This window comes from Stenella coeruleoalba (genome assembly GCF_951394435.1).
Source record: "Stenella coeruleoalba genome assembly, chromosome: 13".
Lineage (NCBI taxonomy): Eukaryota > Metazoa > Chordata > Mammalia > Artiodactyla > Delphinidae > Stenella > Stenella coeruleoalba.
In genome coordinates, this window is record NC_137159.1 from 43,883,120 (window position 1) to 43,895,703 (window position 12,584).

General features: G+C 31.4%; 1 protein-coding gene across 1 annotated transcript in view; it reads left to right on the forward strand.

The window, feature by feature from the left end:
• PPP4R3B (protein phosphatase 4 regulatory subunit 3B) overlaps positions 1-12,584 on the forward strand; it is a 59,982-nt gene that overhangs the window by 25,188 nt on the left and 22,210 nt on the right. The window contains exons 5-10 of the mRNA XM_079941076.1: positions 379-456; positions 1,547-1,663; positions 3,154-3,270; positions 8,848-8,979; positions 10,057-10,159; positions 12,280-12,321. Of these exons, the coding sequence (XP_079797202.1) occupies positions 379-456; positions 1,547-1,663; positions 3,154-3,270; positions 8,848-8,979; positions 10,057-10,159; positions 12,280-12,321 (589 nt within the window). The remainder of the gene's footprint in view (positions 1-378; positions 457-1,546; positions 1,664-3,153; positions 3,271-8,847; positions 8,980-10,056; positions 10,160-12,279; positions 12,322-12,584) is intronic.

The window sequence follows — 12,584 nt, forward strand, 5'->3', positions numbered from 1 at the left end:
TAATGAGATCTTCAGACTTGTTTGAATTACGTTTAAATTAAGCGTAAATAAATAGACCCTGAAAGGGAGCTAGAGAGGCTCTCGGTTAAGGTAAATAGAGTTTTCATGCATGACCTCTTGAACATCTATTTTTTGTTTTTCAAAGAGTTCTTTATAGTTGAGGTTTCTGATTAAACAAGGTATTAATATGTCTAACTAATATTGAATGGTGTAGTCAAGTTTTGAAAATTATAATATGAATATACCTGGAATTTTAGGTTTTGTAATGGAATTGCTCTTAGGTTTTCAGCTATTTTTATTATAGTTTGTGAAATCATATAAATGAGTATAACTTTATACTTTTATTAAATTCATAGTAATTATTTTTTCTCATTGTAGGAAGATGAAAAGTTTTTGTCTGAAGTTTTTGCACAATTAACAGATGAGGCCACGGATGATGATAAACGACGTGAATTGGTAAGTTATTTATTACTGAAATTCACACCCTTAAAGAGCACTTACTCTTTTGGCATACACAGCTTTTAATATTGAAATTGTTAATTTAAGAGAAAAATTTTTGTAATTACTATGAAAGATATAAACAGATGACCCTTGAGCAATGTGGGTTTGAACTGCAGGTTCCACTTAGACACAGATTTTTTTCAATAGTAAATACTACAGAACTACATGGTCCAAGGTTGCATGCGGAACCACAGATATGGAGGGCCTACTATAGAGTTACACACAGGTTTTTGACTTAGTGGAGGGTGGGCACTCCAACCCCTGTATTGTTCAAGGGTCACCTGTGTTTAAATTATACTATGAAATGATTATTTGCAAAGTTTCCAAAACTTACTGTTTTGTATATCATAGAAGTTTTTAGAGATATTTTGACGTGGTTTTATTCCTCCCAGTGAGGGAATATGTGCCTTATAAATTACAAAATCAAGACGTGGTTTATGTTAGGACAGAAGTACAAACTCACACATTTTTATGGTTGTAGATACATTATTGAGATGCTTTTTTTGTTTTGTTAAACAAGAGGTAGGGAGAATCCTTCTTGAATAAACGAATGATGAATTGGTTCTTGGAAGTGTTTTTCTTCTTTAGAATGTGTTGGTAGTCACTTTTTTGAGATATAAACCATGCTCTGGGGAAAGAGAATGGTGATTGCTGTGTACCAGCAGTTTGCCAGTTTTTCAAACCTTATAATCAGATACTAAAGAAGTAATGAAAGATTGCTGACTTAAAATCAGCCACGTCATCTTTGGTATAGTTATTTCTCAGTTTTCTCATTTATAAAATTAGCCCTTTATTCTAGGAAATCTCTAATGTTCCTTACAATTCTTAAAAATTGAATTGTGCTTTATGAGTGTTCCCTGAAAACCCAGCCACCATTAATTATAGCATGGTTTCTATGTTCTTTAGCTTTTGAGGAGCCAGGATACCCTAAAAACTCTAGGTCCCTGAGAAGGTTAATTCCACACTGTGGTAGATCACATTACAGTTTGCCTCAGAGTTACTTTTAATGTGTGTCAACTTCTCACTATTCTTTCTAACATTACAGGTTAATTTTTTCAAGGAATTTTGTGCATTTTCTCAGACATTACAACCTCAAAACAGGGATGCATTTTTCAAAACTTTGGCAAAGTTGGGGATTCTTCCTGCTCTTGAAATTGTAATGGTAATTATATAGCTTCTTTTCATGTTTTTGAAATTGTGAATTTGTAATAGATTTATATTGTGGATGGGAAATAATTTTTTATAGTAATGCATATTGAATTTTGTAATTTTAGATTATGATTCATTTGGTAGTGAGTCATAAAACCTCTTCAGATTTTTATTAACTTAAATTTGTAATATTAACATATGATTCATATAATATGGCTTCAAGTAAATAAAAATCCCACATGGTTTTACGAGACTGTTATCTCTTCTATAACAAAATTAAGTATGTTTCATAGAAACTAATAAAATACCTTTCCTTTTTAGACCAGTGAATGGGAGAAGGGCAGACTGGACCAAGGGGGCTCGTGCTACAATATGGGGTTAAGGGAGTGATTCTCTCTCCTACTTTTGTTTATATGAGCTTTATCCACTGGCATTTATTGTATGAAAAATTAAAACTGAGAAAATTTTAAGTACTTATTAATTCATTTTAAAATGATGATAACCCATTATATGTTAAGATAACTAATATAACTTTCATGAAAAAATAACTTTTCCAAAACAAAAAAATTTTAGTGAGACAAGTGGCATTGTTTCACATTTTTTGCCAATCCCTTTGATGCCTGGCGTAATAAAAGATAGCTAGGTTCTCATAGCAGCGTCTCCATTTAATCTGTTAACGATATTACATCTTGTAGCCTCTGGAAAACCCCACTATACTTGTGATAGACTGGGAGTGGAAAAGGCCAGTAATGCCTTAATATTTATTTTCATAATAAATAATATTACGAAAATAGTTTTAATCTCATGCAATTTTGAAAAGGGTGTTATAACCCCACTTTTCAGTGTGTGAGACCCCTCTCCAGGGTTCCCTGGGCCACACTTTGAGAACTGCTAAGTTAGGGAATGTTTTCAGAATCACCTGGAGATTTTTATCTTTGAATCATGTATCCTTCATGTACTGATAGGGAAAAAGCATTCAAAATCACTACCTTAGAAAACTAAGTTACGGAAAAGAGTGAAAATACCCAGATTGTTTTCAAAATCATCCTCTATTAGGAGAGTCATAAAAGGGAGAATCAGTTACTAAGGCCTAACTGGCAAACAGGACCAAAGACAGCTTCTGGAAAGTTTTAAAGCCTTAACTAGGAGACCTCATTCATATTTTTGCATATATTTAAATCAAGAATCCTCCCTCCCACCCCCCAAATTTTTTTGCAGCATTTGTAAAGCAGTGCTTTATAATCCTGTGCTGATTCTTATATTTAAATTCTCTGAATATTTATTTTTGTGGTGGTAAAGACAAAAACTGGCAGAAACTAATCATTGAGCTGCCTAAAGTTTTTAATATTTGTAAAAGAAAAGGATGGGAGAGATTATATGTTTTGATTCCAGTACCATGTCTAAATCCAAAAATTTGTTTGGCATAGATTGGGGAGAAAAAGGGGGAACGCAGGCATAACTTTTGTTCACAGTCTCTAAGTAACCTGATTTTCCTTTTATCAGGGCATGGATGATTTGCAAGTCAGATCAGCTGCTACAGATATATTTTCTTATCTAGTAGAGTTTAGTCCTTCCATGGTCCGAGAATTTGTAATGCAGGAAGCCCAGCAGAGTGATGACGTAAGTGATAATGCTCTGGTTCTATATGAATTACCTGTAAAATAGTGTTTGCAAACTGTTGAGAGAAAAGTCATAACCATAATTTTAACTGTTTATGAAGAATAATAATAGATTTCTGATCAGTTGTGACTTTGACAAGGCCAGAATATGTGGCAGTTGATTTGTTTATTGTAAAAACAAAAAAAATGCGTTCAAACTATTACTGAGATAAAGAGATTTAACGAATCAAATTCTTAATTCTTGGTTTTAAAAAAAGTTTCAAGTACTAATGAAATGTAATTCTGAACCCTTAGGTCAGGCACTTATCTAGTATAACTAAGAAGTGCTTTTACTGGTTCATTGTGTCTTTTTTTTTTGTGGGGATGAATATTTAATAATGAAACCAATGTTGTGTTTTCCCACTACAAAAATATTTAAACTTTCCCCTTAATCTCTATTTAAAGACAAAATGAACATATAGCTGTAATTGAAGTACCCTTTCTTATATTAAATATATGTTAGTGTTAAGTGGAAAATAACTGAAATACAACTATGTCCCTTCTTAAAGAAGGTTTAGATTCCCAATGTTATTTGATTCTTTTATGGTTTTGTTACTATTGAATTAAACTATAGTTGTTTTATATGTTTTGTTTTTTATTAATGTCCACTTAGATTTTTACATTCTATCTGTTAGATATTTCCAGGTTTTTTTTTTTTTAAAGCAATTTTATTTTAGAATTGGTTTGGGCTAACGCTATTATTTAGGCAGTAGAAAAGAAATAGAAGAAATATTTTGTGTTAAGTATATTTTAAAGTTTAAAAAACCCAAATGATGCTAAATCTGACTTTAAAGAAATAAATACCTAGCTTATTAATCAGTTTATAATCTCACTGTTGACATTCTTATCTTAGTGCCATCCTTTACAAAAGATAACTTTGAAATTAACACTTCTATTGCTTCATCCTTAGTGATGTGTGGGATTAAGAGCATTCAACATAAAATCTCTCAGACTATGAGAATAATAATTTACTATCTTAGAATTCTTAACTTTTACAGCTTTTATTTCTGTTTTCATTAGAAAGATTTTCTTGTTTACATTTAGTTGATGCATGAGACATGGGGAAGCAGTTACTGATCGTTAACAATGAAAAGTCCCTATTTAATTTCCCTTTTTCTTGTAGTCACAGTCTTCAAGGTCTTTCATTTCCCTGAATTTTCTGAGGTCTAACAATTTTCTAATTAAAAATTTTTGTTGCCTCAAAATAATTGTTAGCCCACAAATGAAGATAAATTACTTTTTTCTTAATTTCCAAAATTAAGGATTCTACATGCTGAATTCTACTATACTGAGTTGGTAGTAATGTTTAAAGGAAAGAAGAAATAACTTACCTGTGTATTCAGCGGGCAGTTGATATTTTGATGCTGTCTTAAAATAAATGCACAACATTCAAACTTTTCTTTCTGGTACTGTGGGAGCAGATTTGGCTTTAGGAACATGGATTACAGTATTAAAATATGTGTTGAGACACAAGGAAATAGCAATATTAACTTTTTTTTTTACTATAGTCATTATTTCTATCCAAGCTGGAAGGATAGATTTAGCAATAATTGCTGTGCGACAGATTTCAAACATTTTTATGCTAATGACCTTTGAAACATTCAGTAAAACTTCTTTTAGAATCTGACGGGATAAGTAATACAGCTACTGCTGAACTGCTTATTTTGGCAGGTATTTTCAGTGTATTTCTCACTTAGGAATAAATTCATATGTTAATTTCTATAGATATGATATTAGCCTTAGGGTTATTTTATTTTTTACTGAATTATTTCTAGAATTGTATACATGGAATTTGCTTCAAATTAATTCTGGAAAGCAAAATTTACCATAAAAAGAAATTTAAAATAAATACATAAGCTAATCTCTATGGGTTGACTGTTCAGTATTTTGTATTGAACATATCACACTTTATTTCTTAAAATTGTGTCAATTTTTAACTTTTTATTTTGAAGTAATTTTAAATTTACAGAAAAATTACAGTAATAGTACAAAGAACTCCCATATACACTTTACTCAGATTTCCCAATTGTTAATACTTTATTTCTTATTTGCTTTATCATTGTCTTTCTTTGCTTGTATTTGTATATACATATTTGCATACATAAATATATAATTAATTTTTTCTGAATCATTGAAGAAAAAGGTATGGAAATGATGTCACAGTGCTCCTTTACCCCTATTTGCTTCTGTGTCTATCTACTAAAACTCTACATTACCACTGTACAATTATCAAGTCAGGAAAGTCAGGAAATTAAATAACATTTTTACAATACTGTTATCTAACTACAGTCCTAATTCAGATTTTATCCGTTGTCTCCGTAATCCCCTTGTTACCCAAGACAAAAATGAAAACTTTCTGTTGTAGTATGTGAAAATTTGGATTTGTCTGATGTTTCCTCATGATTCAATTCAGGTTATTTCTTTGTGTCAGGAATAGTACAGAAGTAACATTTCTTTCAACATCATACCAAGAAATTCCCCCAACTTTAAAAAATGAGCTTACGTTTTCTTTGTCCAAGCTGTTTTGCCATTTCACAGACTAAAGAAGTTAGATTAAGTTCTTCTGTAGAATTTGAAGAACAGTTGTTGCTTTCTCTGAACACATCAGAATGGATTGAAAGAAGTATTGGTTCTGTAATACTTGTAACCTTCATTCAAGTAGCTGCAAGAGCAAATTTCATATGCATGAGCTTTTTTTATGATTCTTACATTTAGATAGTTTTTTAAAAACTGGTAGTGTTTCCACAACATACATCAGTTATTTTTATCCTGTTACCTCAGAATATTCTTCCTGCTCTTGCCATTCTTTCTTTCTCCTCTTATTTACTATATACATGGAATCTAAGTTACACAGATTCTGATGTTTTCTTGATCTTACCAGAAAGTGTCAGTACAAATTTTTCATGTTACTTTGTCATGATTGCCACTTGGCTAACAGTGAGTGTGTAATGCCATAGATTATAAAATATATCTCAACATCAAGAAGTTAAAATTTTAAGAAATCTGTCTTAGAAGCAATGAAATAAAGTATGTTCTTTATGTTTCCCAATCAGAAAATAGAGATGTCACCTGATAATTGGGATAATCTCTAAATTCCATGTGTAGATACCCAAAACTTTCCCTCCGTTACTAATTATATATTTTCAGTATTTTTGGCAATATTGAAAAATTCTTACACCCACTTAAATGTACTTTAAAAACAAAAGTATGTGTTTCTAAGAATAGCATGAGGCTGGAGTGTGATGAAACCAACAGGAGTATCATTTCTCTAAAACTTGATTTAGAAACAACTAAAACTTTGAACTATCTCCCAGAAACTGTGGTTAAACTCACTTAAATGTTGCTATTTAGATGAAGGATGGCAAACTTTTCTTAAAGGACCAAAAGGTAAATAAGACTTGGTAGGCCCTCTGGTCTCTGTCATAACTCTGCCACTTTAGTATGAACTGTCTGTAGACAGTTTGATCTCTAAGACCCAGTGGTGGTCTTAGAGATCAAACAGTCATAGACTGTTGCAAAAGCTTACTTTACAGTTAAGCTTCCTCTACTGTTTAGTAGGCTTCCAAATTATTTTCTTGTGTATTTTCTTGTGTATTCTAGACATCTTATCTAAGCATAATTTTTAAACCCGAAGGTTCCCGTTTACCTACTGACCTCTGTGCCCTTGCTTTCTCAAGCTCGGGTACCCTAAAAAGTTCTACAGAATAGTATTCAATGGTGCATATACCTTTGTCTGTCAAGGAAGTTTTACACGTCTTTGAGAAAGGCAGTTTTGATCTCCTGAAAAGGCTATAGTTCTCTGTAGCAGTCTATTTCACTATGAAATATATAAATTGGCTTTTTTCACTTCCACAAGTCACCAGATTATGGGACTCTCAGTCAGCACAGGTCATTTCCCTTTTATCTTTGCGTGTAGACCAGCAGAATTTGGTATTGGTACTTATGAGGCAGGATTTGTAAGAAACTACATTTGAGAGAGAAGGGTAAAAAGCTTTTAAAGTATATATATTGAAATATTATTTTAGTGTATGAGCTATACCTTAAGAAGTCTTTCTTGCAACTGTGTTTTCATTTAGATGTAACTTAAATTCATCATTTATATATATATTTTTTGGCCTAGTTTTAGATGAATGAACTTATTATGTAAGAGGAGGAATGAACTTATGTAATTGCTTATATATAATTGAGCAAATTATCTGAGCCCCTAATTAACTGGTAGAATCCAAGTTGTACACACTGGTATGAATTTTAAAGTAAGTAAATACCATATCATTGTTCTGAAGAAAGCTCACTAGCTGATACCTTTTGTAATATCTTAGCATTTTATATGTGATATACTTTGCTGAACATACCAGAATAAGAAACAGGAGCGGATTAAGGTGGAATTTGCTCTTTCTCCTCTAACTGAAATAAGGCTTGAGTCTATTAATGTAGCTCTGTGAATTATATTTCATAATTTCTCTTTGAAGAAATTTCATTGTTTCTGATGCCATGATAGAATTATTCATTGGTGTTCAAATTTTGAGACATGGTAGAGGGTAAGATTCTAATTTTAAGCAGTTAAGTTGCTATGACATGGTTTTTGATGGTTCTTCATTGCATTTAATATCACAATTTCACAGGGAAATATTTTAGCATAACACAGTATGTTAAATTTGGGAGGGACTAGAAAAGCAAGATAATTACAAAATGTGCTTTATACTGGAACTTTTCTTTTTATTATTTTACAAAATTCTCCCAATTCAACAAATTTATCTTCATTCCATGCAGTTCTTTTATTTCATCTCCTTCAGTTACTACCTTTCTTCCCCCAATAATAAACCTGTTCTCAAATCCTCTGAGTTGATGTCAAAACTTTTTCCTTTGACCTGAACCATCACTTTTTATCCTATTTTAATGCTTAAGGTGTCTACTTTTAAAATATAGGCAGAAAGCAAATAAATTTTGTATCTGCAAAGCTGCTTTGTAGCTCTTTATATTAAGACCCAAGAACATGTTACTAATGTAATAATAAGTCTATTTGGCTGCTTTAGATCATTATATAACACTGTGTACCCTTTTACCTCTTGTGGAGAGCTGTGTACTGGGTTATTTTTTCTCATATTTTTGTCAGAAAGGATTTTCTTGTTAGAAGCTGACATACTAATCTGTGTTCTGGGGTCACTTGATGTGTGTAATCTTGGGTTTAGTCAACTTCTAAATTCATGCCTGAAGCTAAAACCTAGACTGAAAATATGTTAGAACCTCCAGTGAACAAGAATTTCTGGTAAATGATTTTGTTTTCCATTGCCTATGTTGATGATATTGTAAGCTGTCATGTGCTCTGATTTTTGCATTGTGTTGTTTTGTTTTTGAGTGGGCTTCTTTATGCTCTGGTGTGTTTATAGAACTTTGAAAACATTGGGGAAAAAAGGTTTAAATAAGTTCATCCATTCTTTGTTTTTGTTTTTTTTTCCTGTATGATTCCGATTTTGTTCTTTCAGCTGGTACGTTTGTCTTATATCCAAACCAGGTCTCACAGAAACACATTTTCTTTCAGGATATCCTTCTCATTAATGTAGTAATTGAACAAATGATCTGTGATACTGATCCTGAGCTAGGAGGTGCTGTTCAGTTAATGGGACTTCTTCGTACTCTAATTGATCCAGAGAACATGCTGGCTACAACTAATGTAAGAAATTACTCTGCGATAGAAACGTTTTGGTCTAGTCAGTTTTAAATGATTTTATATACAATAAGTTATGTATAAATATATGTAAAAATCAAAATTTTGTAAATTTGTACAATTTTGAAAAACAAATATTCAAGCATTTGTACACTCAGAATTCAAGTAGCAGTACTGTTCCTCTAGCAGTTGTTTTTGCAGCAAACTACAAGATTGTAATCTGCTAAAATCTTGGTAAAATGTTAGCACTTCTATTTATGATCCTTGGCCTCTGTATGTTAACATCTTAAGAATTAAAACAAAGAAATATGAATATAATTAACACTACTGAACTATAAAAATGGTCAAGATGGTAAATTTTATGTTATATGTTTTTTATCACAATAAAAAAGAAAACAATATGTACCAAATGATCTTAACTGCGTGGTGAAAGGAGTCAGCACAAAAAAGGGCTTAAGGAAGTATTGCAAAATATTAATAGTGGTTATCTCAAAATGCTGGGATATTTCTCCTTTATAGACTTCACTCAAATTTTGAGAAAATGTATATTATTTTTAAATCATTACAAGTTTATAGAACCAGTTATATAAAAAATAATGGCCAAAAACCCGAAAGGAATTATTTTCCAAATTTCCAAGTCATAAAGTCTTAAAATTTAAAAAAAAAATCTAAAATCTGTAACATTTCTAGTGGCTTGATAAATCAACTTGGTGTTTTTTAAAATTTGAATACATTGTGAAATCTGGGGTTTCAAATTTTAAACGGTTAAGTTGCTCTCACATTGATAGATTTTTCATTGCATTTCAGATCACACGCATATTTGAAAAAAAAATTGTTTTAGATAATTTTCCCTGGAAAAACTTTTTATAATGCTATCTGATCTTTTTCTTACATTCATCTTTATTTAACATATAATATGAAATAGATCTGACTATTCAGTTCTGCAGAAATAAGGTTAAGATGAATATAACAAGTTTTTTTCGATTCTTTCACAGTATCTTAAAAGTATCTCTGTGCACTGTTAATCCTTGAAGATGTTTTATTAATTATAAAGATAATAAAATATTTTTTTGTATGTTTCAGAAAACTGAAAAAAGTGAATTTCTAAATTTCTTCTACAACCATTGTATGCATGTCCTCACAGCACCACTTTTGACCAATACTTCAGAAGACAAATGTGAAAAGGGTAGGGCCTCTTACTTACCTGCTGATGATTTCTGTTTTAAAAGAGTGAGATAAGTATTATAGCTAACAGACACTTTACTTGGTGCTTTTTATGACAGGGAAATTACTACTGAAAATTTTAAACTGCAATATAAAATCATGATTTCCCTTGTTTCAGAGTGTCTGTGGTAGAGAATGATATAGAATACGTGGCAAAAAGTATTACACCTTGAGGGAGAGAACTGTAAACACTTACCAAAAGAAGGAGATTGTACCCAAAGTTGTTAGAGTTAATGTTAGAGTGAGTAAGTGCAGAGAATATATTGCCTACAAAATCCAAGGTAACCGTCATTTTGGAGACATATTTGGCAATACAGTAAAAACTCTCTAATTACAAAACATAAGGATCAGGTTATTAGGTTAATCAAAAAAGTTGGTTAAAGCAGAGGATAATTTTTAAAAATAAACTGTTTATAAACATTTACTTTAAATGCTGCTCATTTACTGATAGTTTGTATAGGGCCAAGGCTTTTTTTTTTTGTATTTTTTTTTTTTTTTTGTATTTCCATATTGCATTACATAAGTTGCACCCGTAATTCATCGGCTACAGTTTCTGGTCTCAGTTTATTATAGTGGAGAGAAAACCTAAACATATTTTTGAAGCAGTCTGAGTGTAGAATTCTACTATGGTTTTAAGTACTTTCCTTTAAGTACTTAAGTATTCATAGTTTCGTATGACTAAGTTGGTATCATTTTTTAAATTGAGGTCTGCTGTATTCAACTTAGCCATAGATATTACAGTTCTGTGACATTTCATCAGTCTGCAGTATTTAAATTGTGTAATCATGTTACCAAATATAACTAGTGTAAACAAAGGACTGACTTTGATAAGCATACAACTCAGCTTGATGAAATGAGATATGTGGGGGGGCATATTCTCAGAAAATGTTGGCTAATCTATTAAGTCAATTAAGAGGAAGTCAGTTAAGAGAATGTTTACTAAACTAATAAAATTGTACACCCTACATAATACTATCAATTCCATTTCTGAGTTTATATCCTAGGGGACATTTATGCATATACATGACAGATACAAGGATGTTGTTGCATTGTGCATTGTAGGAAATGAAGAAAATGTAGTATATTCATATAATGGAATACTGTTTAGCAGTTAAAATAATTGAATTTTGATCTGTCGACTGATTAGTTCTCAAAAATATGAATTGGGTAAAAAAAAGCATGTCACAGAACGTTTTGCAGAAAGGTTCCATTTATGTAAATTAAAACAAATGCATTTTTAACTTTCATTTTAAAATAAAACATTCCCAGCATACAGAAATATTTACATGATAGCATCACAGATACATACTTTGTTGGCTCTATCAAAACTAACTTGTCATATTTTTTTCAGTTTTTTTAAAAAGAAAATAAATTACAGATAGTTTCTTATGCATTTTCATTCTACCCCACCCCATCCCTCAAGAAATGCTGAATTTGGAGTTTATCACCCCTATGTTTGTTTATATTATTGTGACATGTATAATGTGGTATTATTTTTCACAGTTTCAAACTTGATATGAATTGACTTAACATTGTGCACATTATTGTGCATTTTTTTCCTTTTTACCCAATGCTTTTTTTGAGATCTATCCATATTGATACCTAGAGTTTATTTTTAACTCTTGCGTGGTATTCTTTTGTATGAGTATGTTGTAATTTAGCCATCCTGCTTCTAATGTATATTTAAGTTGTTTCTAGCTTTTTCCTGTTACAATGCTCTGATATACATTCTTGTGTTTCCTAACATAAATGTGCTCTAAGATGTGAGCCTACGAATCGAAACTTAATGATAATGTTATACTTATTTTTTTAAAAATTCAAAACATAAGTGACTAATTGTTAAAATCTGTGTTATTTTGTCAGAATACTTATGATACTGTCTTTTAATAATTCTTCATCTGCACCCAGTTCTCTAAAAGATTTCAGATAGAGGTATAATATTTGACTGAAACTACTAATTCTTAATAGTTATTATGCAGGTAAAATGAGGTTATGATCAGAGATATGCTTTGTATGTTGTAAAGTGCTAGGGAAGTGTGAGATATTATTACTGAAGTCGCTGATTTTAATTTTTTTTATTAGATAATATAGTTGGATCTAACAAAAACAGCACGATTTGTCCCGGTAAGTATAGATTCATACTTTATGAACTAATGCAAACTGTAAGTTTTTTCCTATACAGAATATAATGCACTTATACAAAACTAGGAAAGACATATTTTCATCCAAAAAATCCAAAACTAGATTTTTTTTAAATAAAAAAATTCCGGGCTTCCCTGGTGGCACAGTGGTTGAGGGTCTGCCTGCCGATGCAGGGGATGTGGGTTCGTGCCCCGGTCTGGGAGGATCCCGCATGCTGCGGAGCAGCTGGGCCTGTGGGCCATGGC